This window comes from Prinia subflava, chromosome 10 (assembly GCF_021018805.1).
Source record: "Prinia subflava isolate CZ2003 ecotype Zambia chromosome 10, Cam_Psub_1.2, whole genome shotgun sequence".
In the NCBI taxonomy this organism is placed as follows: Eukaryota; Metazoa; Chordata; class Aves; order Passeriformes; family Cisticolidae; genus Prinia; species Prinia subflava.
In genome coordinates, this window is record NC_086256.1 from 16,402,023 (window position 1) to 16,429,099 (window position 27,077).

A 27,077-nucleotide genomic window follows, 5' to 3' on the forward strand; every position below is an offset into this window, starting at 1 on the left:
CAACTAGAAAAATGTCAACAGTTGCCAGTACATTGATGGCTGGAGATGACTGCCTAGGCAGGGTTCTGCAGTGTGCCTCAAGAAGAGAACTTAGAGTCCCAGAAGGATGGCTGTCTGTCATAGATCATTAGATCATTACTGTCTTGCCTGCTGAGAGGCAAACTGCTTTTTATTTTCTCTTGCAGTGGGACAAAATATTGCTTTAGCAATAAAAGCCTAGATATTGTCTCTTAATATTTCTATTAGAGGGGGCTGATACTAGGAAGGACAGAGAAGGACCTAATGACAGTAAAAAAGCAATAAATACAATCAAACACAAGGGAATACGATTGTCATTGTGACGTTTACTGCCACAGGGGTTAGTTTGCAATACCAGCAGTTGATTCAAAGTCGACCAGCCAAGCCTTCGACCGTGTTGTGCTGTGTCAGGCAGGACAGAGATGCTACATAGAGCTTAAGTGCAGGCAGAAACCTTTTAGAAGGTAAACTCTAGACAGCATGATGGCAATTATTTTTTCTGTAGAGTCTATGTATGCACACCTTTGAATGTGCACTCGCAGCTTGGAAAGCCAGCCCTAGCCTGGGCTGCATCCGAAGCAGCATGGCCAGCAGGGGGATGGAGTAATTCAGCCCCTCTGGTCTGCTCTCCTGAGACTCCTCCTGGAGTGCTCATCCAGCTCTGGGGCCCCCAGCATAAGAAACACCTGTTGGAATGAGTCAGGAGAGGGCAACAAAGCTGGTCAGAGGTCTGGAGCACTCTCCCATGAAGACAGGTTGAGAGACCTGGAGTTGTTCAGCCTGGAGAAGAGAAGGCTCTGGGGATCACCTTCTGATGATACACCCCTATCTGACTTAAAGAAGAGATTTATAACCTTATAGAATTGTTGTCTTCTGCTCTTTAGGTAATGAAACTAGGATGGCACATTTGAATGATGCCTGCTCAAGAGGTTTGAAACAGTTTTTAAAAACTATTCCTAATACAATTCTGCAGTAAGGGTCCTGGATTCTTAAAGCAACTGCTTTGAAGAGATGGTTTTATAATACCACTAAACCATCTGAGCTCCAAGGTCCAAGGATGCCAGATTTCCCTAGCTTTTATTTATGCAAAAAGGCACCATTTAATACTCTGGAGGAGACAGTCTAGAAAACTTCACTCTGCTTTAGAAATGAGCCTATAAAATACAGGGCACTGCCAAGAAAGTTTTTTATAGCAAGTTATAGGAAACTGCAGAATCTTGCATTCTGGAAACATCTAATGGGATTTACTGAGATAAAAGGAAATTCCTAAAAGATGTGCCAAAATCATTTTGCTGTCTGTGAAGCAAAATGATGGATGCATCCATGAGTCTTTCAAAGTAGTATTATCTGCCTGTATTAAGCAGAACTCTAATATTAAGATAACCTGCTGAATTTCAGGAAGTAATAAATCCAGGCATGTGACTGGATTTTAAATGTTAACTGAAAGAGTCAAAGTTTCTTGACTTTTTACAGGAAAAAACTTACTTAAAATAGAATTAACTTTTTCAGATCCAGAAACCAATTACTTAGTTCTGGTTTAAAATGCCATCTTATTTGTTTTATTTACTGAGTTCCTAGTTGTGGTAAGGATGCTGTTTTTATTGATCAAAGCCTAGTGATAACAAAATTAATTACATTCCTGAGATTTCTTATGTAGATTCTCTGGAAATAGCCTGAGCATTCCCAGGAGATTGTTGCCTCATTGCCTAGCTTATGAGATTCCCTATGGATGTTTTTCAGTTACTGCAGAAAGTAAGTAAGAATATTAAAATAATTAATTTATGCTAAAACACTCTATCTGTTGCTGCTAATTTTCTCTCTCCCTCAAAGTCAATTTGTACTGTCTACATTTTAAATATGCAAAAGCTCTGTAGCAACAGAAAGGTGAATAAGAAAAGTTCCAGTGCAAATTTAGCCTAACATGTTCAGTAGCAATTTTTTTTCCAACAAACCCTTCCTAGGGAACTTCTGCAATTTTTAAATTCAGTATGTGACCAGTGTGCTTGTGTTATTGTGGTATTAGCTTACATCTGGTGAAGATGGAGTGATAAAGGGCAAAGTATTGGATTTTTTTTCTTTTTTTTTTTTCTAGTACTGGTATTGTCTGTGACCTTAAGTGACAGTTCTTGGAAGGTCTAACGTGGACAAAAAACTTGAAGATAAAACTTCAGGATACTTCTGTGAAATTTTGAAATCTCTAGCTTAAGTGTGTTTCTATTCTGAATTTCTATTCTTGATTCCTAGTGCCTTAGAGCTGTAAAACACAGATGTTACCTACTGTGAAGCACAGTGAATGGGGAAAAATGTATGGCAGTTGTGGTCTTGAATTTTCTTAAGAATTGCTAAGTTTCCCTGTTCCATCAAGCACCTTTGCTCCCATTCTTGGTAATGTGGATATTATTACTTGTCTTTCCCTATGGTAGGTTGGAAAGCACTTTAAATATGAAAAGCAATAGATGGCCAGTTCAGGTTAGGAGTTCTGAAAGCACATCCATACACAACAACCTTAAAATCACATGTAAAAAGGTTCCACCAATCTTACTCTTTCCATGTGAAATCTTATTGTTCCTGTTACATCCTTTCCTGGTGCTTGCTTTCAAAATCCAAGAAAATATTAACATTCTCATTCCCTACATTCTTATTTCTACTCTCCTGGTGAGGGCCTGTATCACCTAGGTAAAAGTAAATTCTACCCATCTCCAACAGAGGACTTAAGAAGGAAGATGCTTTCTTTTTATGTTTTCTCTGCCCTGTCAGAGTACAGTGTTCAAATAACACACTCAAATGGCTGTTCTCTGGGTATTAACAAAAAAGCCTCTTTGCCATGGAATCAGTGACTAAAGCAGATCTGAGTATTTCTGCTGTAGGAAAGGAACTGTAGGAACTGTAGCTCTGCTGTTAAACTGTGTTAACTTCATCTAGATGGTATGAGACCAGGAATAAAACATGTTGTCTGTGCTGGAGTGCAGTATGTTTCTGGAAATGTGAGAGCTTTGCAGGCACAGACGGCAGGCTTTGTTAGCCTTTCCAGATCCTGAGCCAAAAATAAGCTGGTGAAACAGATGGGAAAGTGGGAAGCTGGAATTACTAGATGGGCAAAGTGAAAGTTCTTGGGTAATCTTAACTGCAAATTTTTGTCCTTTAAGTGCTTCCTTTGCAATTAAAATTTATTTCTCCAATTCATTTATATCTCTATACAATTTTTATGCTTTTTTACTGTAGCATTGATGTTAGAAGGTTTTGATATTTTGTGGTGCTTATTTATGCTTTTAAAGCATTTGAAGAAACAGGTTTTCCAGAGATATATTTTTTAAAATATTGGGGTTTTTTTAAACACTGGAGAGTTCAACTCTTTGTTTTCTGGTCATGAATTTTGTTAGATCAAAAAAAAGTAATGTTTTATTTATGTTTTTCAATTAAAAAATTACAGGAGTAAAAACTAGTGTCATTTTCTAGGATTCTATATTCATCTGATACAAATATTAAAGACATTGAGGAGCTGTTTATGAGGAAAATACAAGAAAGCAACAGTACTACTCTTCAGAAGGCTCAAGAAAATGTAAATTGTCTTGAACAAAGCAAAAGAACACCAGTTGATCAGAATAGTCCCAGTAGAGCTGTGCAGAAAGAAGTTGTTTGTTTGTCTGGTATTGAGGAAGAAATTCCAGAAGAAGTCATCGATTCAGAAAGCAACAAAGCTGCTGCAGGTAGGTTTGAAATTACACTTTTTTCTCTTTTTGTCTTTTAAATAATTCTTCAAATACTTCTACAGTTGTAAAAATGCAGGCAAAATTAAAACTATTATTACAGCACAGCTGTTGCAGATATTCTTTTTTATGGCCCACCTCATTGTCTCATTGTTTGAAGAATTGAATTGCTGTAGAAGTTAGGCAGGCACAGTTCCCAGCCAACGTGTGGTATAACAAATCTGGAATGGCCAGGCATCAGGCGTGGCCATCAATATGTCCTGTCTTTTCACTGGAATAGTGAGCTCCACTCCTCACCGTGTGGGACTTCCACACAGCAGAGTATCTCCCTTGTTTTCCTTTCCTGCTTCCACTGTTGTCTCATGAGGGTTCTGGAACCTTTCAGAATCTTCCATACTACAGCTCTGAATGAAATAATACAAGGAAATGTTTAACTGCATCTTCCCCAGAGGTGCTGGCTGCTACAGCTGTCTCAGTGAAGGGGCTCGAGCAGCAGATGTGTTGAGGTGGGAGCCTGAGCACGGCATGACCCCGACCTTCCTCAGGGACTGCTCTTCTTAAGTGCAGAGGTTCCAGAGCTCTGCAGAAAAAAATGAACTGGGTGCCTCATCTTATGAAAGAGTAACTGTAGCATTTCTTCTGTAGATACCAAATAGGGAGCACTGGTCAAGCTTCTGATGAGTCAAAATAAGAAGTAAAAAGCAATGTTTGGAAAACTTGGCAAGGAAAATCCTAGCTTGCATGTGCAAAAATAAAATAAAGTCAGATTCTTTTCAAATATTTTGTCTGTGCACTGTCAATAGTTTCTTGCACACCTGATGAAGTGAAAACAGCTTTTTCTCCCTATATGCAGGTAATTCCAAAGTAGAAACTGCTTCTGCATTAGGAGAAGACTTATTGATGCTCTACAAGAAGTGCTGTTGTCCAGATATTAATATTTGCGTAGAAGGCAAAGATTTTCAAGCTCACAGGTACATAAGTATTTACAGTAAAAAGCTTTTCAATCAATAATCATCTGGTATAAAATGCTGCTGTTACTGTGTATCTATAGGAAGTTGTTGTTGATGCTGTTCCCTATCTGTGAACTGTTACAGCTTTTAGGTCTTATGAGTGGAGTGGCTGTACTTTGATATTAATGAATATAATTTATCATCAACAGCAACTATTTTGAAAACAACTGCATTTTTAGCACTTCTAAAATTGCCATTGTAAACTCATATATTGTGTATATACTCATGGAAATACTTGTAGATTTTTTCCTAACTTTATATATCTATATGAAATACAAAATAGTAAAAAATAATTTGTGCTCTGCAAAGAAAATAAAAAAATGTACTAATGAACTATTCAGTTCATTAATGCTGAATAAAATTATTATTCAGTTATTAATGCTGAATGAAATTACTACATAGGCAGAAAATTTCTGGAGTAGTAATTTTTGTTTTGGCTCTTCAAAATCTGTGCATACAAAATCTGGTTTTACTTTCATTATGTCAGTTATGTAGATGTAAAGATTATCAGGAGCCTTTCCTAGATCAAAAGTCCAAGACCGTTTAAGAACTTTGGCTTATCATACTCCTGTGACTTGGGAAAGCAAATTAGAGTGTCAGTCCCATTCCTTGGACCGTTCATATTCGTCCCTTTGCCTATGAGATAGCAAACTAGACAAGCCTGTATTTTGTTTCCTTTGAGTATATTAAGTAACTGAGAGGGACTATAAAAACCCTCCATTACTTTTAGTACTTCCTAAACACAAAACTGGGGCGGGGGGGTGTTTATTACTGACCTTACAACACCTTTATAGAAGGTATGTCATAATTGAGGGGGTATTTGGATATATGCTACATTTTCAGAATGAAGTGTAGTAAAGAATGTTTGTTTCTTCTGGTGTACATTATATGTTCTCAGATACATAAGTCTGAGAAACAAATGCTTTAATGCAGAAAAAATAAAGTAACAAAGAGCTTCTATCAGCAGAGCTTCTTTAATTTAGGCCACTTACTGCCTGGAGCTATGTATCTAGTTTAACTAGCATCAAAATATACAGCAGCAAATCATAGAGAAAACAAGGATGTTCTGAAACAGGCAGAGGGCTTGAGCTCATTTTAGCATTGTGTTATGTGAACAGTAGGAGCTGTATTGGCAGTGGAACTTTCAATATCATTGTGGTGAAAGCACCAGAATGATTCACTTATTGTAATGGTTTTCTTTAAGTTCTCAAACAGGAGACAGGTTAGGACCTCAGAGTCTCCTACCACTTGTGTCAGTATTCCTTACTTTCTCATGAAGTCCTGTGAACTTCCAGTAGACTTTAGAGTTGCTGGTTTATGTCTTCATAGTGTTGCATTCTTACAGAGCTCTGCATGAAGCAGGTCAGATTTGTTTGCTAATAAAACTGGCACTAACCATCAGTATAGGAAAGCACAGATCAAATTATTTCAAAACAATTTGGCATCTCCATATATTTTATAAATATATGCTGGTAAAATTTAAATTTAGGTACTGCATACGTGTCCATATTCTGTTGAGTATCTGTCTTATTTAAAATAATTCTTTGAAATATCCACTCTAACTATGCCCTTGAAGTTGATTGATCACTATTCATCACTAAAATTTATTTGGAACGGAAAAAAAACCCTGGAGATAAGTGTATTCCATATCTCTATGATATTGTGTTACTGTATCTTATAAAAAAAAGGTTGTGTGTATACCCAGAATTTCATACACTTCAAGTTAGGATGTAATACCCATTTACATGTGGACATATTTCACTTAGATATGAAACGTTCAGTAAAAGCTTTGTTGTTGTTATTTTTGCTGGATGACTCACAGGAGGAATGTGCGAGAAGTTTCTAATTTAAACTATTGAGACTTCTGAAGCAGGAAGAGGGAAGAGAGATGAGAAAATACAGAATATAAAATGACTAGAAAAGAGACCATAAATAGTATTCTTCATGCTTCTTCCTACGCAAAATGAAAGTGCTCAGAAGCATTTTAAGAGACAATAAATACACGTAACAGAAAGGATTCTCATGCCTAGTATAATATTTTGCTTTTTCTGCCACAGGAAATACATGACATAAGCTAATTTTATAAATATAGGAAGCTTAGCAAGTGTCATGAAGAGATTCTATGTGTGAGAGTATTATCTGTGGCTGTAGTAAGCCAGATAAGATACATAAAGGCTAACACTATAACTGGTGTGGATCTGGAAAACTGAAATCACAAAGCAGTTTTCATCACTATCTTTTCTTCTCTGCTACTGCACTTCCACCTTAAGAGTCCTGTTGCAAAGGTCTTCTCACCTGATATTCTGAAGTCTGATACTGGTAAAGATACTGAGCTACAGGCTGCAGCTCTGGGGTTTCTTTATTGTCTTTTCTGGAAGCAGTAGTAAATCGAATTAGCTCAGTTATGGCCAGTTATGCCTTTTAAATATAGAAGGGCAGTAAGTGTAAACAGAAGCAACTGATAGCTCTTGTTGTAAAAACACATCATATTGCCCCTGAATACAAGACCTTACATACTTATCTTGATAAATACATATTTTGTAATATAAGAAGAATTCAAGATGAGCAGATATCATTATTTATATTGGGGCTGTATAAACTCTTTATTTAATAAGTCTGTTATTCACTCGTGTTTGGTAAATAAACCAGGAGAAACAAATGTGAAATTTTAAGTAAAAGGAAGATGCTTGTGGTAATAATTTCCTCTGTGTGAATCTCAAATCATACTAAAAACAAGCTTTAACTGAAAAATTTATAGAGTACTGCTTGGGGTTTTTTTCTGTAGCATATTTTGACATTCCAAACATACTGTGAGAAAAGGCATGCAGTACACAACTGACACCTTAATGCATAAAGGGCAAAGATTTAAGTCAATGTTATCAAAGAGTCTCATCATGAATATTTGTATGTAGGGGAATAATGTTTACTTTTTCTCTCTCAGGGCCATTTTATGTGCCAGATCTAGTTACTTTGCTGCTATGCTGAGTGGAAGTTGGGCTGAGAGCTCTCAAGAGCACATCACTCTTCAAGGGTAAGTGTTGTCTTTGCAAGTCATGTGGGAGCAAAGGTAGGCAATTTACAATCGCTGCAAATATGTAACAACTGTGCTGTGTACACAGCGCTGAAGATTAATGTGCCTTGACACTTTTCTCCAGCCTGATACATTTCCTGAGTACTGTTTTGACTTCAGGATGAAACTGTGTGTAGTGTATTTGTTAATATTGTCAGATGATTCAGAAAAGTCTTTTTCATCAGCAGAAGGGCACTAATCCTTTTGTGTAGAGTGTGTTTTAATATTCACAATCTACTTGAGAATTCTTTTCTTTCACATCTTGTTGTACATGTCATGAAAAATACTGTGTCTGAACAATGTGATTTTCATACTTATTTGTACAGTAAGTATATTTACAATGTAAAGATATATAATAATTAAACACTATTTCCTAAATAGTGTTTAATTATCATATTCCAGCAGCATATAGTAAAGCAATTTGATCTAGTGGGTTTGTTCACCATGGCTTTCTGTGGGGGAATAGTGGAGCTGTCACTGTAGGATGAATACTTAAGACTTCATAGATAGGCTGGGAACTGCCAGGTTAGTTCTTTTCAGAATCAGAAAACTCAATTGAAATACATTCCATTTTCTTTAAAAGCAAAGGAGTACTGATCCATGTACATGTTGGCGCTTTTTTAGGCATGACGTTGGCTGACTCATTTTCTTCAGAAAGAACTGTGTACCTTACAGTGCTGCAAAATGTAACTGCTTTGTGTTAATATAAAATCTCTTGGCCAAGTGATACTTTCTTAAATGGTCATTTTGGGTTCCTGTCAGTGTAATAATGCTGCTGCAAAATCAGAAATGTTATGTGTTTATTTGGTTATAACTTCCAAATCCTTATAAAGTAATATATTTGCAATTTAATTTATTTCTTAGGTTTAATAGTGTTTTAGAGGCTGATTATTCTGTTTTACACTTTTCTCTCTGTAATTGATTTCTCTGTGGTTAAGAAATTTTCATCTTTATTTTTCAGTAGAGGCATTTTCCTGAGAAGTACTGAATCCTTATATAAGACTGTTCTCATGCCAATGTCTCATAATTTCTGTTATTATGAGTCATATGCATAATTTTACCTTTTTCAGTTCACTTTTCTGCTTAGTGCTGGTTTCTGTGCTGTCTTCTACAACACTTATAAATGAAGTACATATGGCTTACTCTGAAATAATGAAAATTCTTCTTGAGGTAACAGCTGTCAAGACTGTGGGGAAACTCCATCTTGCTGACTTTATGGCTGTTGTGTGTACTGCTATACAGGGAGACAGCTGTGCTGATTTTGCTTCTTTGCACGTTGCAGCGCTGGGTTTTTTCCTTTTGCTTCTAGTCATCAATGTCAATTGCTTAAACATGTCTAATGTTTAAAGGGTCTTAGCTCTGCATGAATATTCCATTTACAGTAATGCACACAGCCCTTGTGGGTCCTGGAGGTTGCACACAAAAATGTATGTGCACAGGTTCAAGACAGTGTTGTTCAGCCCATGTCCATCACTGAGGCATTTGTGCCTTTCTGCATTAAGAGGCTGGGACTGTGAAAGGATGCAAACGCTGCTGTGTGGGACTGCCAGCTTCCTTAACCTGAATAAACACTTTCTAAATATTCTAAATATTCTGAGTAACATTTCTACTTATTGTAATAAAACTACTAAATGTATTTTTAGTGTTGCAAAAGCATCATCATATCATAAAATAAAGACTTGGATTAATTGTAATGAAATCATTTTGAAATATATAGTTACTTAATAGTTGACTTATTTCTAGTAAAGAGCTTGGCAATGATGAAAAAATCCTTCCATTTTATCAGTAAATAGTATAGTTATTAATATTAGTCTGCTTATTACTTTTTTTTAAAGGTCTAAAGTGTTAGAAACTTTCATCAAGTCCATCAAGTACCTAAATTCACCCCAAATGTAGTCCATTCAGATACTTTTACATTGCAAAATCTTATTGCTTTAATTTCACCAGATCATTTGCCTTCCATTCACAGAGCAGCTGGATGATGTATCAGCTTTTTGACCAGCTTCCTTTGGCTGAGAAATGTGATGCATTTTATTATGGGCATGGCTTTATTTGTATTTTTCCATTCTTCTTTTTTGCAGCATAAGCCATGCAGAAATGAATGTCATCTTGCATTTTATATATGGAGCTATTTTGGACTTCCCAGATGAAGTTGATGTTGGGTATATGTCAAATTTTATTATTTTTTTAATTTTAGTTTCTGCTTGTTTGCTTGTTCTATATTTTCTCCGTTAAAAGTCAAAAGGAAAGCTCCAAAAATAAAGCTGTTGAAGAAATCTTATTTATTTGACAGCTACTGGAAAAGGTGTGCCAGCTGGTTTTGGAATACTCTACGAGATGTGATGTTTTATACCAAAATGATTCCCCATTTGCCTGTACCTTCCTTTTAGTTTTCAGAATAATATATACAATGTGTGTTAGTATATAAAAGTTAATATTTTTAATTTCTTTTTGAATAATCACTCGAGGTGGTGAGAAGGCTAAGTAGTTAGTCTTGGATCCATGAAAGATGATATATAGGAACCAATGTAAATGTTGGCATTTTCTTCTGGGATGGTTTTTAATCACAGTTTTATACATAATCCTATATTAGTGAAGTAAATTCTGAATTTGTGAATTATTCTTTGAAATCATTTATATATTAGATGATAAACTCTGCCACTAAACATTAAAATGCTACAATTTCCTAAAAATATGGGATTGTTTGTAATTGTCCCAATATCAATGTTTAGCTAATGAATTGATATATAAAATAAAATTATAATATTGATTAGTGTATAAAATAATTGATAGTTTTCTCATTCTGCTTTTTAAGAATGTCATCAATAGCATTTTATGTAATCTTTGGGGAAAAAACCCTCAAAATTCCACAACTCCACTGGCACAAATTTTTTTTTCATTTGCCATCCTTGAAATAGAGAAACTGAGAGTCTTCTAAACAGTTTCTCAGCTAGTGACTGAAGCTTGTTTTTATACAGGCTGAACTTGATGGCTGGGAGATTATTATTAGGTCAATATTTGTTTCTGTTTTGAAGATAATTCTTTAGCAAGTGTCACCCTTGGTTATCAGTCTCTATCTGCAGTAAGTTCTGACTGAACCAAGAGGTGAAGTTAGCATGTAAATTGTCCTCTAAGGGAAATGCAGATATCACAAGGGTTTTTTGATTCCTGTCACTACTCCTTTCTCTTTAGTCGCATGTTGGGCATTGCAGACATGTATGGGCTGGATGGACTAAAAGAAGTAGCTATCTACATTTTGAAAAGAGATTACTGCAATTTTTTCCAAAAGGTATGTCACTTCTCATGCTACTTTCTGAGCTATAGAGCCTGAGAATTCCATAAAATGTCACTAAATCATAGTGACAAGATAGGTCAGACCTACGTGACCAAGGTGTTGGCTGAATCAACAGTCCCTGTTCTCAGGTGTGAATCTGGGCTAGATGGTGGGAATGAGGCCTGTGATATCATCCACCCATTTATAGACACTTGGAAACCCCAGCTGATAAAAAGCAGTATTCCACGTGATTAATTCAATGTATTAATTTACACTGAGTGTAGTCTAATATTGTGCTATTGTAAATGTAACTGTTCTTGCTGGGCATGTGGAAATGCTATATATTTGCATATCTTGTTTCATGGGCATATATTTAGAAAAAATGTCTGTTCAATTAAAATTGGTTTAAAAACAAACACCTGCCTAGAGTTGAGCATTTTCATGCATTAGGCTCATGAGGCTGAATCCTACTTTACTGACATGTGGAAATAGATGGCTACATAAAGGCAAACAAACTTAAGTACCATTGCAGCTGACATTACTTCTGAATGTTTTATCTGAAGATTTTGTACTTCTGCATGGTTTCTGTAAATCAAAATGTCCAATAATTGTGATAATTTTCTAACAACTCTAGCCTGTTCCTGGCAAACAGCAACCTGTACTAGAATGCATGGCTATTGCTCATTCATGGGGAGTGGAAAACCTATACGCTGCTTGCATGAAGTAAGTAAAATAAGATAAAATTGGTTTTAATTTATCTACTTTCTGTTGAAATACTTTAATTTTGCAAGATAGGGTTTATTTTGGCATATATGAAATGGCATATATTTGGCATATATATGAAATGTGTCCATTTTAAATGTTTTTTCTTCACAATACTTTGGAGATTTCACTTATGCTAACAAGTGAAGATAGAACATTTTTCATCTTCCTTACCTAAGAATGGCTCTCTTTTCAACAGATGGGTAGGAAAACATTTTGCAAGATGTTTTTCAGAGAAAAGCTTTGCCAATTTACCTACTGAACTTCAGAACAATTGTCTTGTTATGTTGATTAACTCTTTGGTAAGTAGTGTGCTTTGTATAAAAATAGAGCAATGTAAATTACTTCCTTATTTAGCTGTACAATGTAATTTAAGAGATAATAAATACAGTATCTTAAATCTGTAGTACATTTATAATATGTAAAAGTTCCAATTAAAATAACAATTTTTAAAACTATTTTGATGTGAAATGTCATTGTCATGCCTTACGACACACAGTCTCCTGATCACCACATTGAAGTCCACCATAATAATAGAAAATATGTTTATGAAATACAACTGTGACATTGTAATGCAACATTCTGGAAGTATTCAAGGCCAGACTGGATGGGTCTCTAAGAAACCTGGTCTAGTGGAAAGTGCCCCTGCCTCCAGTGAGGCTGGGATTGGAGGACCTGTAAAGTCCCTTTCAACCCAGGCCATCCTCTGATTCTCTGATTATGTACTTGGAGAGCTGGAAACAGGAAATTATTAATTTCTGTGTTATGTGGTGGCATACATCATTTGTGATTGCCTTTTCATCTTTACATGCATTGTAATTTGGAAAAATTGACTTTTTTGTTTTTCAGACCTCAGGTGGTCACTGGCTATCAGGGATCATAAGCTATTTGTTTACAGGCAGGCTGACTTTACAAAAATGAAGTAGTAGTACAGTATTCATAACTTTCACTTCTTAGATAACTGTACTACACTGGCCCCCCAAAGCTCAGCTTTCTTTTTTTGTGGCACTTACTTTAGTTGTTCCAATTTAGACCTGCTTAGATTTAGGTATTTTCTAATTGTATTTCTGTATAAAACTATGCTCAGAGCTGACTTAGGGTAATTGATTTGAGCTAAACCTGTTAACAGAACTTTGGTCACGTACTCATCCTGTAAACACACTGAATTGTAACAGATTTATGAAAAGTATGTAGAATAAAGGTAAATCTGTAGAGCAGCTGCCAAACATGACTGTCTATGTATGTAGCTATAATGTGGATTGTCACAGACAAAATGTAATCTAACCAGTTCAGGCAACATTCACAGCATCATTTTGGTTTTAGCACACAACTGACAACTAAATATGTGACATCTTACATATCTCATGCTGAAGTCCTTGTCTCCATGTCTGTGTTACTGTGTTACCCGAACTAAATAGCTCCAGTGTGGCCTGCACACTGTCAAACATAGCCCTAGCTCAAGAGCTGCACTCTTGAATGGTTCTGGCCCAGAACTACCCCTTGCTGAAAGGTCTGTGAAGCCTTCTTGGGACTGGTTTTTTAAGGACTTCTGGGATGAAGTTCTTAAAGTGCTAAGGCCAGCAGGTCAGCTAGGAGTGGCAGCTGCAAATGCATATTCAGGTGAAAGCCTGCAGAACGACAGATTTCAGAGCTCCATGCCTTTAGGTTGGATATTAGGTAAAGGTTCTTCCCCCAGAGTGTGTTTGGGCACTGGAACAGCTCCCCAGGGCAGTGGTCACAGCCTGACAGAGGTCAAAAAGTGTTTGGACAACGCTCTCAGGCACAGGGTGTGACTCTTGGGGATGGTGCTGTGCAGGGCAGGAATTGGACTCTGTGATCCATGGGGGTACCTTTCAGCTCAGCTGTGATTCTGTGATCAAGAGAAGCTTGAGAATTTCCACAGTTATAAACCTGAACAGTTCTACCACAATGCGTAAATCTAACACAATAAAGATGGCAGCTATAATACCTCAAGATTGTTTAGTATCTCAAGATGCCGGGTGGCTCTGCCACTATATTATATCAGGATGCTGAGCTATTCTTAGAATATATTCATAGCAATGTGTATCATCCACTGTATAAGATTGGAGAGTTTTAAGTAACATTTTCAGATATAGATCAGCTCATTCTGATCTACAGCTGTTTATAGTTAAACCACCACCCACGACCAAACTACCTCAGGTGAGTACTGCAGCTGTGAGCACATGTAGACACAGTTCCAGGTTCTTCTCTAGGCCCTTGTGCAACATTATTAGGAAGCTGAAAGGTAAATGTTCAGGCCTTCCTTCCCCTCTGCTTGTTCTAGTAGATAAAGATGCTGTGGTTACAGTTTGTGTTAAAATTCATGTGCTACCTTGCCAGCATTTGCAGAACAGTCCTGGCACTGTGATACTTGCTGTGTACCCACCTTCTCTGGAAGGTTTTTGCAGTTTGGACTAAAGTGGGTTTTAATTCCTGTATTAATGATTTAAGATTTGTGTTGGTGTGTCTTTGCAAGATTCACTGTTATTTTATGGACTGAAGTCTGAAAGCGTCTAGAGCTACAAAATTAAACAATAAAGCACAAGCTTCTTCTGCCCAGAGAATGGTTCTGGTGAGCATTCATTTCAGCATTTAAGACAACCATTACAAAAACTTGTGGAATTCTCAGGAGAGTTTTTCACAATCTGCAAAAATGCTTTAAGCCTGCTTGAGGGATGAAGAAGAGAAGGTCTGACATTGATTTTGCAGGGGCTACTGTAAGATTTACAGTCCTTTTACTCTGCTGCTAGAGTTCTCTGATCTAAAACTTTTAATAGTTATACCCAGTTCAACAGTATAACTCTGCTGATCCTTTCATTTACTGATGCTGGAAATGCAATACCTAGTTAATGTTACAGCCCTTCAGAGGAAAAAGAAGGTGCAAAGAAAAGGAGATTGTTGGTGGGAGAATCCCTGGGAAACCACAATGATGAACACAGAAACATTGAAATGCGAGTGCCATTTAAAGCCCTGTCCAGGTGTTTTATGTGTGCCTAACCCTGATGTCTCAACTTTCATGCAAGAAAATTACTGGGATTTTAGATAAGTAAAGTGGACTCCACTTTAAAATGGTTAGGAAAAAGGTACAATAAGATTAGTAAAATTCAGTTAGAACCACTTCTACAAAGTGCTGATTTAATTAGAAGTCAATGAAGGCATTTTGTATTTCACTGTAAGTGTCTAATGGGAGTCAATGCTTATTGCCTTGTGAGCAGGGGTTGAATTCGAGACAATTCAAAAAGCTTGTTAATTGAGTCCAGTGGGAGCAAAATCAAACCATAAGCATATATGTAATTCTTAATTTATGTGATCTGCAGAGAAGCAAACAGAGATTGCCCAGAGATGAGTAAAATAATTTTTAAAATATATTTTAACAATGGATGGTCAGATTTTATCTTTTAACAGTAATATGCACAAAGAAGGTACTCCTTGCTTTCTAACTCACCTAGGACAAATTGTGATTGTGACCTGAATTTGCAGTAGGGATTTTTGTGTCAAATATTTATCTGAATTGTTGCTTTGTCAAGTGTTACTGCATAATTTATCAGTGTCCTGCTAGGTCACATTGAATAGAGCTTTCAGGCCATTCTAACGTGGATAACCATAAATTCTAAGTTCTTTTCAAGTGATGTGTTAATCCATAGAAGTTGCCCTCAGGTACTGTGCTGATGCAATGCATGGAAGAACCAAAGACACAGACCAGGATAATAAATATTAGCAAATCTGTTTGCATGTTTGAAATGTAACTAGAAACATAACAGTTACTTTTCTTTGAGAAACTGTAGAAAACAAAGAGGGTAAGTTCAGTTAAAACTTGATCTGAGAAGACAAATATTTGTTGTCTGACTTCTTTAAATAAAGCAAAAGGATTCATAATTACAAAAAGGTTTTCTCTGTATACTGTATGCTAGGCCATCCACACTCACCTAAAACCTCAACTTAGCAGTGTCATTCAAGAATTTATTACATTTTTTAGTGATCTATGATCTTTTTCTCTATTCAGCTTCTCCAGCTAACATTTGCCTTATTTTCTTCAGGACAGCAGTATGTAATAATGCAGTTGAAAAAAGATAATAAAAGCTATTGAAAAATTTACTACCTAACTTCAGGCAAAACAGAAAAAATAGAGATTTCTTTTTCTGCTTTAGTCTCAAAAGCACACATAATATTAAGAATTATAAACCCCAAATTTTTTTTAAATAAGGGAAATAATGACATGATTGGGTCCCTGTGTAAAAGCTCAGTAACTTAACAGACACTGTTTTACAATCAGCAATTCTTAGGTAATTGCTTGGCAACAGGCTAATTTCTGTTTCTGTTTCAAGAACCACAAGAATGCTGCTTCCCGTCTGATGGAGAGTGACCGGCTGATCAACAGCCTTCCCCGAGTGAAATGGACACAGGCAGCTGTGGCCTCGGCATCACGGCTGCATGAGGAATGTGTAACCTTTATTGTCGCAAACTTCCTACACGTGGTACAAAGTGAAGGCTTCTCTGTTTTGTTGCAGGTAAAAGTGTCCTCAAGTTCTTAGGTGCTTCTAAATAAATTGAATTATATCACATTTTGGAAAGTCCAGGCTGCTAAATTGCCAAAATAGTTTCAACTACAGAAAACAAACAAATAAACAAGTCGGGGAAGCACTAAGATTTGGGGGGGGGGGGGGGCGTGTTTCAGGTTTGTTTTAAAGCATGAAAAGCTTTGATACACAGGGTTAATACTGCATTCAGTTTACATGCTTCAGTTAAGCAAAAGTTCCAATTGATTTAGTGGGACAGTTTCTGTGTTGCAAAAGGTATAGATATCAGCTTTGGAAAAGCTTTCAGACCCCTGGAATAACAGCATGGATTTACAAGATTACGAGTATGAGTGCAGTACTCAAACTTGTACTGATTTGTGTTGAATTGTACCAATGTGGCAATGCTGCAGGTTCTAGTGAGTTAATTTCTCCTGTGAAATGTTTGTTAATATGTACAGAGGAGTGAAAAAGATCAAGAGAGAAATGGTAAAACAATTTGCTTTTGGATCCAGAGTTGCATTGGGCTGTAAGTTTATCACAGTGTGGTTGTTCCTAGAATTTCTGTTAATGAGTGAGGCCTCAGGATAATTTGCTAGAGGCCTGGAGAGGGGTGGGGTTATGGAGTGGATACAAAAGAAGATGCTTCTTTGTAATACCTCCTGCACAGCTTGATAGCAGATCCTCTCTGCTCAGTAATGCTTTTGCATACAAAGTACACGCTTTTGTTTTAAACGGCTGCGTTTTGTTGTTTCCTCAGGCACAGGCAATGAGCAGCAAACCTGACCTTCTAGAACTAATTTCCAATGCAATTGAAAAAAGCATTCATAATGAAAATAGCTGCTGTCTTCTGGTAGCGGTGGATATGTTGTTGGAGTCTGCAAATGTGAAGGAGATGGTAGGTTCTTCACTGTGCAGTGTTTGTAGAAAAACTGTTCTGGTACAGTTGCATGTCATGGTTCCAATCAGATGATATGGTGTGAGCTCAGATGGCTCAGTCATGCAACTGGGGTCACACAGAAAAGCATCTGCATAAATCAAAGGTCCTTTTGGAAGTACAGAAAACATAGGCATTTCTTTACTTTAAAGAGAAACCCATCCTGGCAACCGAAAGTTCCTGTATTACTGAAAATACGTGTCCTGTGTGCAGCACTGCCCTATTGATCTTTACTATCACTTTAAATTTGTGGGAAGAGAAAAACTTAGCAAAATGTTGCATTACCTAAAACTTACAGGGGAAGAGAGCTTATTCTCTTCTTCCTCTAAATATTTCCCCTGTTTTTTGTGAAGGTCACAGGTACACATGCTTTTGTTTAAAACTGTCCTCTAAAGCAAGGACTGAGACTTAATCCAGTGTGTGTTTTTTGGATTGGGTGGAGGTGTCAGGTCTATGTGTGTAACAAACCATGTATATTCACACAATCTAAATAATGATATTTAAGCTGTGGTTCACTAATTCTGGGAACAATTCATAAATATGACAAAGAATAAAAAAGTAAATGAAACATTAATTACTGCAATCTGGTGCTATTATAGATTTACTTGGTCAAAGCAATGAAAATTTAATCAAATACATTATTTTTCCCTGGAGTATTTGACCTTGTTGTGACACAGCTGACAGTGAAGAGCTATTATGGAGTTCATAAAAAAAAAGGCAAAAAAAAAAAGAGCAATGAGAGCAATGTAGTGTTTACTAGTGCTGTAATTTGTTGGTTTTAAACTATAGAAAAAAATCACTGTGGTGGGCAATAATCCTTCAAAAACAGCATCTCCATCTAGCAGACCGTTATAAAATATAAGTGATGACATCATTGATCTAGCTTAGGGAGTAAGTAGATTCTGAAAGGAATAATGACTGGTTGCTATGACAATATGCCCCTCGCCAGCTGCTGATTTGTTACTTGAACACAGGGTTTTACGTGCAAGATCCAGGCGCTGCGTGATAAGCTCTGGGTCTTCCTGGTTCAGTCTTTTTATGCTGTTCGTCACACAGAAGGCTGGAAGCTGCTGAGGCCAGACCATCAACAGAAAATACAAGCAGGTATGTCTGGCATCAAACCCCATTGCAATATTTTAGCAATCTGTTTAGTGGATACAATGCAGATGGAATTGTGAAGCCTGATACGAATTAAAGCAAAAATTTTGCTGCTTTGTGTTTTGAAGTGGTGTTTTAGAATAGAAGCATGATTGCATGCTTAGCTAGTTTCAAACATGAGAATCAGTAAGTAATTTTCTGTGAAGAGCCTTCCCTGCTTTTCTTTTTAGGAGTATATATGATAGAAAACCCCCACCCCCACCATCATGTAGATGAATTCTATTCTTATTTACAGCTACTCTAAATTACTGAAAACACTGCAGTAGGATTAAAAACCTGATCTGCCTCATTTTTAAGGCGATAAGAGCTGTGGATGAATTAAATTTGCACAAAGCAGATTATCTGTTCCATGAGTTCTGTTTCTGTCCTTTATCGTTTTCTCCGTGATGTATAAATGTTGCTCATCTCTTGCATAATGCTCATCCTGTGCACTGTGAGCAAATGCAGATAGCTGGGCTCCTCGGCTGACTGGCATTGTGATCTGGTGTGTGCTGCTGCAGAGAGCCCCTAAGGAGCTGCATGGTGTGCTCTCAACATCTTAACAGACAGCACTGCCAACAAAAAGGAGTTTTTGTTCTGAATGCTCCTTTGTTTTGAAGTACACGAGTATTCTGAGGATGTGGTGCTGATGATGGAGTTCAGGTTATGGTTTAATATTAGCTTTGACAGTACAGTGCTGTAAAAGAAAAGAATGTTAAGTACTTCTCTGAATTCAAAACACTTTTGATTCAAAGGAGACGTGAACATTTTTATATCCTTTTCCTTAAAGACATTAGTAGCAAGGATATAATAGTTACAAAAATGTTTATGCCTAGAGGTAGATGAAGATTTTATTCTACAATTACATGCTGAAAGATGCAGTGACAGTCCTTCTAAGCATGATTTAGGGATGTAGTCAAACAATATCTCATACTACTCTGTAAAACAGGGAGAGGATTTCTTCTTGATTATAAAATCCTTCAGAAGCAGAGGAGTTGGCTTTGGAAAAAAGGGTGGGTTGTTCTGATTTGGGGTGGTTTACTTTTAAGATGATCGTGTCTCTATTGTGAATGATGTTTTGGCTACTTTACACTAGTGCTTTCAATGGGAAAAAATATTTAAAATCAAGATGTGTCTTAATTTTCCAAACTCCATCTTGCCCAAAACTGTTTTGTTTTCTTTTAGGTTAAATTCTGACTGAAGCTGCATGCATTTTATATAAGAAAAGGCTGAAATGTTTGCATGAATTGTCTGGTTTTAATTACAGACAAAGCGATCGTACAATATTGGTAGACAAATTTTAATCCTCAGGTGAATTATATCTCAGATAACTTAAATCAACTTTCATCTTAAAGATTTCTGGTAGTGGCTTTTCACCTAGAAATTTAACCTATATAGATTTAGAAGGCTATAATAGAGGAGGAAAAATGCCAAAATAAGAGATGATGTTGTGGTTTTTCATTTACAACCTGTCTTGTGTTTTCTTAGGCACAAGTTTATAAGGATTTTGTCTTAATATATTGGTATGTATTAATATGCAGAGTCACTGCTAGAAAAAGAATTAGATCCCTGGGGTGCCATTTTCAGCATACCTTTTGTGTGATTTTTAGAGACCTATATAAAAATTATTTTTAGTATCTTTAGTAAGAATTCAGCAGAATTTTATTATACATACAGAAAATGTTTCCATGTATAGTACCTCAGAACATGAGGCACTGAATGCCTACATTTTTTATATATTTTTTGCAAAACCTTTTTTTCCAGCTGAAATATGAATACAGACATAAATGAAACCTATCGATTGTGGGTCTGTACAGTGTCTATAAATATCCCTTTTGTATTCTACAAGTGCAATTGATTTAAAAGCTTTGTTGAAACTGCTTTCCTCCCAGAGTACATGAGATTGAAAAAAGGCATTCACTGCCTGAAAACTCCACATGACAATCACAGGGATAATTCTCATGACATTATGCTGCATGCTATCTAAAGGGGCACTATGACTTTAGTGTGTACATTTAGGTATTTTGGCTTTGCTAATTTTGAAGACTAATACCATTTACTTTATTGGAATTAATCTGTTCTTTATATAGTATAAATACCTTATAATTAATCATACACTTAAGAGCCATTAGTACTCTAAATTTGAAGGTCTCTTTTGTAAATTTTGTACACTTTCAAAGGTCTCAGTGCACTGCTAGCTTTAAATGAATTGAGCTTGGATAAACAAAAGTCTTCCTATGGACATGGGGAAACAGAAGAGTTAACTAACTTGCTTATGGCCATGTGATGTTATTACAGAGCCCACATTTTTTGTTCCAAACATAAAACCATGTAACCATTTGCCATGTCACCAAAATTAGCCTTTCTAGAGTAAATCAGGACCCAAAGAAGTACTTTGTGATTTCACATGATGTTAGCTGAGTAGGCTGGCTTGATTTCTGTCCCCCTTCTTTCCTACCAAACAGTGAGGAAACTGCTTGTTTCTTTTGCAGCTGCATTTGACAAGGGTGATGACCGAAGACTTGGCAAAAAACCTGTATTCACCAGTTCTCAGGTAAACATTTATATCCAAACATTAAAAACATTCAGATAATTGCAAACAAAACTATTTTCATTATTTGTTTTAAATTAATACTTATTTTCCATATTGCTTAATGGAACTTGTTTTTGAAAAATCTGTATTTTCTTGTAAACTGTTTCTGCAGAATCAGTAATGTTGATCACTGGAAACATCTTAGGACTCAGACTGTGTTCTGCGACATTTTCAAACGGATAAGCTCAAATAAAAGGCAGGAATTTGTGTTCAGAACTTCACATTCCTCTCATGCTACATAATGAAACTCATCTGTTTCCCAGAGCAAATGGTTTGCTACTGAGCTAATGAATCTCTGCTATTATTACAAGCCACCACAACACTGAGTCTGTTACACGCCCTGCTCTGAAAAATATTTATTAGTGCCCTCAACAACTCTCCTATTGAAGCTCACACTCAAAACTACATTAGTAATTGGTAAAAAACCAGTATGGGTTTCACATGATTTGACAGTCTTGCATACATTGACACTGGTATCACAAAGATTCCCTTTCATGCACTTATTTCTCCATGTTTGAGTTCCTCTTTACCTTAGAGAATCAGTATTGCCATTACTGTGTGGATATGCTGTTGGTAATGGTTAACAACATCATGTGCTGTAATATCATTTTTGGCTTTATGTTTCTAATAAAGTAATAGTCTTTATTCCTTTTTGGAAAATATGCACCTATAACTCAAAAGAATTTTCTTACTTAGGCAGTCACTAATAATAAAAATAAGTAAATATTACAGAGTAATTTGTCTAGAGTAAATGTGAAACTCAGATATTTCTGTCTCCTCTACATAGAGCAGTACTTTAATATTCTTGAAAGCCAGCAAACTGAGCTAAAATATGTGTGTGTATATATATATATACACATATATATTTCAATGTTGAATCTTGTTGCTTTAGACTCATGTACTACTTTTAAAGTAGATGTGTTTCAGAAATTATAGGTTATGGATAGTTTGGCGTTTTGTTTGGTGTTTTTTCAGATGCCTTTTTTTTTTTCCCCAGCTAAATAAAACTACTACTGCATCTGTTGGTATAAAGAACACTTCCTGGGCAGAACACAGCAAGAAAGATTGCTGGGGAGATTCTTCCACTAATCAGGATAAAATGAAATCTGATGGATTAGGAGCATCTGGACATGCATCCACCAATAGAAACACTGTTAATAAGACTTCAAAGCATGAGGATGTAAAGGGGAAAGATGGCAAAAAATTAGTTTCCAAGATTACCAAGGATTCCAAACCTGGGGAAAAAGCTGCTTTGCCAAAGGCTAGAGCTGTTATAAAGACAAAAATAGAAAATAATGGAAATGTGAAGGCTGAAAGCATGCTTACCAAGCAAGACATAGAGAAGACATCATCTGCAAGTGGACAGAAAAATTCAGGAAGCAGCAAAGGACTAAAGAACCATGAAGGAAAAACTGCAGGTGCCAGACCTAAAGTGCTGACAGTAACCTCAAGCATGCAGAACAAAACAAAGCCATTGAAAAAATCTACAGGGAAGGAATCTCCCTCCTTGGTGACTGTGGCAGCAACTACCAGCAAGTCAGCAAATTCAAACATGGATATCCAGACTGTGGGTGAACAGACAGAGGAACCCAAAGAGGATAAATCAGTAGAGGAAGGGAAGAAACAGACTGGTAATTTTTTATAATTCTTTCTTTAAAGTCCCCTTCTGAGTGGTCTCAGGCTGGTCATACACTGAAAACTAGCCAGGGAAGCTTTAGGACAATCTACTATAAATTGCTAAAAGTCACATTCTTTTCCTGTAAATGAGCATAAACTGACTTTATTTTGTATATCAATTAATAGCCATCTAAAACAGTAAAAATTTTGCAACTTTAGCATGTATGATCTTCTCAATAACTGATGTTCATATATTAGATTTTTTTCAGTACTTATTTGCAATGCATTTCTCCCTGTAATTAACTTTGAATTTACTTCACAGTAGTGAAAACAAAAGCATCTGTGAAGGTATCAAATGGAGTCACAACCAAAAAAAAAAAGACTGAACTTGAGGCTAATGTCACAACAAGCAGGTATGTCACAAAGCAATATGCTGCTTTATAGATTTGTGTATGAGTGTATGAGTTTGGGAAGAAAGGTTTTAGGTGAGCTATTAAACTTATCATTTGCGAAACAATTTGAGTTCGTTATTGACATCATTGCTGTAAAGATAGAATTGGTCTGGCTTTTGTGTTGGACTGTTGCATGCTAATCATTTTTAAATTGTTATAGGTCATTCAGAATTCTGCATACTGGAACAGTTAATGACTACACAAGGTGTTGTAAACTTACCATTTCTGGAATAGTTTAGATTAAACTGGACATTATATATATGTTTGTATATAAATTTAAAATATCAAAATCTATTTAATTTTTATTTTCAAAAATTTACTTTTTAGGTTGCATTTTCAATGTTTATATATGTGTGCACATTAGAACACATATATTTCTTGCTTAAATATAATTATACATCGCTAGATCTAAGCCTGGAAATAATGGAAGTAATGATTTCTTTGCAGTGTGACAAAAAAACCAACAGGAAAAGTGTGTAATGAGCAAAATGTACAAGCTGTTCTAAAGAAAAAAGGGAATGTGAGTACAAATTCTGCAGCACAGCAAAAGACTCAAAACACACCTACCAATTCTCCCAAGAGCCAAGGTAAAGTTTCATACAGCAGTTAAATGATCTGCCACTGTTATGCAAAGCTTTGAGGCTTGTTTGGTTTTTAGCACAACTATTTGGAAAAATCTTTTGGAGAATTCTGGGTTTTTTTCCATATTTCACTTCTGGTGACAATCCTAAACTGTAAAATGCAAATTAATGTGTCAACTTCAAAATACTTAAAAGACAGTCTTCAGTGCCAGTCGGTGTTTTCTTCTGCTTGTTAAATCTGCATTGCAGAGTCTTCCATTTGCTGATCCCCTGCAGTTCTGTATTTGGAACCACGAGTGAGCTCAACAGAAATCCTGTAGGTTGAGCATTTGTAATAAGCCTCTAGGCTGCAGACTGCTTTATGCCTCCCTATTTTGGTGTTTTCCTGTTTCCTCCTCACAGCTGTGCTACTGATATGGGCCCCCAAACAAATACTCAATTTCAACAGCTACTGATAGCAGGGGTAGGTAAAACACAGAGAGGAAACACTTTAGAAGGATACAAAGTGTTAAAGATGGAGGTCCAATATTCAAGTTATATTATCTTAAATGCACTGTGATACAGAAGACACAGGTTCTGTCAATTTGTGGTCATTAAAGATTTTGCAATATTTTCTGACTGGGCAGGGACATTAACTCTGCTATTCTAATCACATTATAACTAATGTAATTATTTTCTGCCTTTGCTCATTTCCTCTACAACATAAATTGAATACAGTACTCATCACTTCCTGTGCTAAGCTGCAGTGTTTGTATGCATTATTAGAGAGCTGCTGCTTTCTACTCCAGGGATGACTACTTCAGTTCCAGGCTGAAGTGATTCCTGTACTATAGTCTATGAACTGCTTTAAAGATGCCAAGATGGTATTTTTGTCTACTCTTTGTTATTTCAAATCTTAGTTCTTTAACAAGCCTTTAACCCCTTAGCTAGGTTAAAAGTTCAGTAACTTGTTTCTTAACATAAACATTAACAAAAATTTGGTGAATACGCTGTGACTGGCACATGCAACCTTTATAGTCTTTTTTACTGTTTGTTAGGACCTCAGGGGGAATCACCAAATTCATTGAAATCGGGAGTGTCTCCAAAACATAATGAAGACAAAAATGTGTTACAACACCTGGTTCAGACAACACTCCCAGAAAAACATCCTGCAGCTAAGAAGAAGAGTATTAAACAATCACAAACACCTGTAACAAAGTCCACTTCAAAAATAATACCTAAGACTCCGGCTCCATCTAAGAATGCTGAGATTACCAATAGTAAAGACTCGAAACAGAAAACAGCTGTATTAAAATCTCAGTCCTCTGCCCAAAAGCATTCAAGGAGTGATTCTCCTGTTGTCCAGAAGAATGTGCACACCTCTGAGCACACAGGCTCAGGACAGAAACTTGAGAAAAACACAGCTGATGCTGTGGCAGGTCAGCTCCATAACAATAATGAATGCTATTCTGCAAAGGAATCTCTAAAATCTGCCATGGAAAGTGGCACTGACAATAAATTGCTGGATTCCTATCAATCCAATAAGCAAAAATTACCAGATTCTTCTGAAACTGTGCAGCATGAAATACAATCCAAACCTTCTCCTCAAATTGCAGAAGAAATTAGTAATAAACTGAATGTTTCACTACCAAATGACATGGAGACAAGACAAATCTGTGGAGATCAGACTGGAATTGGAAAGATTGATGGTCCAGAGAAAGATGGTAATACAGCTGAATTTCACTGTCATGCACAGTCTTCCAATGATGGATATTCAGACTTTTCCAAGGAAACCAGTCAAAAAGCTATTGTTTTAGGAGAACTGGTGAAAGATTCAAAAGCAACAAAAATCTGTAATGAACACAGTGATAAAATAAACTCTGAAACAGGTCTTAACTATGGTGAAAATGCTTTGTCAAGCTTTTCCCAAGTAACCAATAAAGAGGATGAGACATCATCTCCTCAGATCCATGTGGAAGGATTTCTCACAGTTGATGAATTGTGTGATATGTCAGCCTTGACTGACTGTAAATCAGTTACAACAGATCTAGATGATGCTTCAGAATGTTCCACAGAACAAATAACAGAAAAATATTCACCTAATTACACAGAGCTTATAGAGCCTATGGAAACACCAGAAAACCCTGAAAATGCAGAAATTCCCTTTGTGGACCATTGGAGTACTGGTGCTGTAGATCCAAAAGAGAGTCCTGAATCAGATACTGGCAGTGCAACCACATCCTCTGATGATATAAAACCAAGATCAGAAGATTATGATGCCGGAGGCTCTCAGGATGATGAGGGATCCAATGAAAGAGGGATTTCTAAATGCAGTACTATGTTATGTCACGACTTTCTTGGAAGAAGCAGCAGTGACACAAGTACACCGGAGGAATTAAAAATTTATGATAGTAGCCTAAGAATAGAAGTGAAAATGAAAAAAGAGGGTTCTGATCTCTTCCGTGTTAATTCAACAAGTGATGATGAAATACCAAGAAAAAGACCTGAAATTTGGTCCCACCAAGAGAGTTCCCGGACCACTACTAGAGAAAGCAAAAGTTCTACTTTTGCTAATGCACAGTTTACTCAGGAAGCAGACCAAGTTTCTTCTTCTGCCGATGAAACAGAAGATGACAGATCTGAAGCAGAGAATGTTGCAGGAAACTTTCCCCCAACAAATGTTCCTACTCAGCAGTTCCAAGGAATTGATAATTTAGCTTTTGAGGATGCAACAGAAAATGATAATGCAAGTCAGGAGTTTTCTAGAACTAAAAATTTCAAACGATCTGTTTTACTTTCAGTAGATGAATGTGAAGAATTGGGAGCTGATGATAAAGTGGAAACCCACACTTCACGTCAGCACTCAGTAGATTCTCTTACTCCTTCGGAAGTATTTGACACTGCTTCTCAAGAGCACCATGGAAAGACATTTTATTCAAGATACTCATTGGAAACTGAAGATGGATTCCTGGATGGCAAACAGCACAAGGATAGAGACAATAGATTAGATAAAAGTGGAAGTTCTCTCCTGCATCATCATAGTACTGAAATCCCAGGAAAGGAGAATCAAGGTGCTTCATTGACTGAGAAAAATTGCCCAGAGCAAGTATATTCAGCAGATAGTCCACATCCAGGAGAAAACCAGCAAGTAAATATGAAGAATGAGGTGGCTAGTGAAGTCCACCAGTGCAATAAGTACTTAGACAATGATGCAAAATCTCAAGAAAGACCATGTCATCTGGATCTTCAGCAGAGAGAAACTAATTCTGATGTGCAAAAGAGCAGCTCTGCAAAACCTGTAGAAGCCAGTAAGAATCAGATGCTGACTCAGGAAAGTCAAGTGAGAGACAGTCAACCAGCAACTACTGAATGCGCTAATACTGATTTACTTCCAGGTAATGTACA

The 27,077-nt window shown here is 36.5% G+C and overlaps 1 protein-coding gene across 2 annotated transcripts in view; it reads left to right on the top strand.

The window, feature by feature from the left end:
- The window catches only part of BTBD8 (BTB domain containing 8), a 39,144-nt gene that overhangs the window by 3,021 nt on the left and 9,046 nt on the right, over window positions 1-27,077 (top strand). Inside the window, exons 3-17 of one of the 2 annotated variants that reach the window (XM_063407490.1) lie at window positions 3,475-3,725; window positions 4,579-4,696; window positions 7,677-7,766; window positions 9,887-9,967; window positions 10,998-11,094; window positions 11,714-11,802; window positions 12,041-12,143; window positions 16,188-16,370; window positions 17,137-17,274; window positions 18,288-18,417; window positions 20,943-21,004; window positions 22,041-22,674; window positions 22,983-23,073; window positions 23,560-23,699; window positions 24,731-27,067. In XM_063407490.1, coding sequence (XP_063263560.1) covers window positions 3,475-3,725; window positions 4,579-4,696; window positions 7,677-7,766; window positions 9,887-9,967; window positions 10,998-11,094; window positions 11,714-11,802; window positions 12,041-12,143; window positions 16,188-16,370; window positions 17,137-17,274; window positions 18,288-18,417; window positions 20,943-21,004; window positions 22,041-22,674; window positions 22,983-23,073; window positions 23,560-23,699; window positions 24,731-27,067 — 4,544 coding nt within the window. The remainder of the gene's footprint in view (window positions 1-3,474; window positions 3,726-4,578; window positions 4,697-7,676; window positions 7,767-9,886; window positions 9,968-10,997; window positions 11,095-11,713; window positions 11,803-12,040; window positions 12,144-16,187; window positions 16,371-17,136; window positions 17,275-18,287; window positions 18,418-20,942; window positions 21,005-22,040; window positions 22,675-22,982; window positions 23,074-23,559; window positions 23,700-24,730; window positions 27,068-27,077) is intronic. The other variant, XM_063407492.1, reaches the window with a different exon arrangement.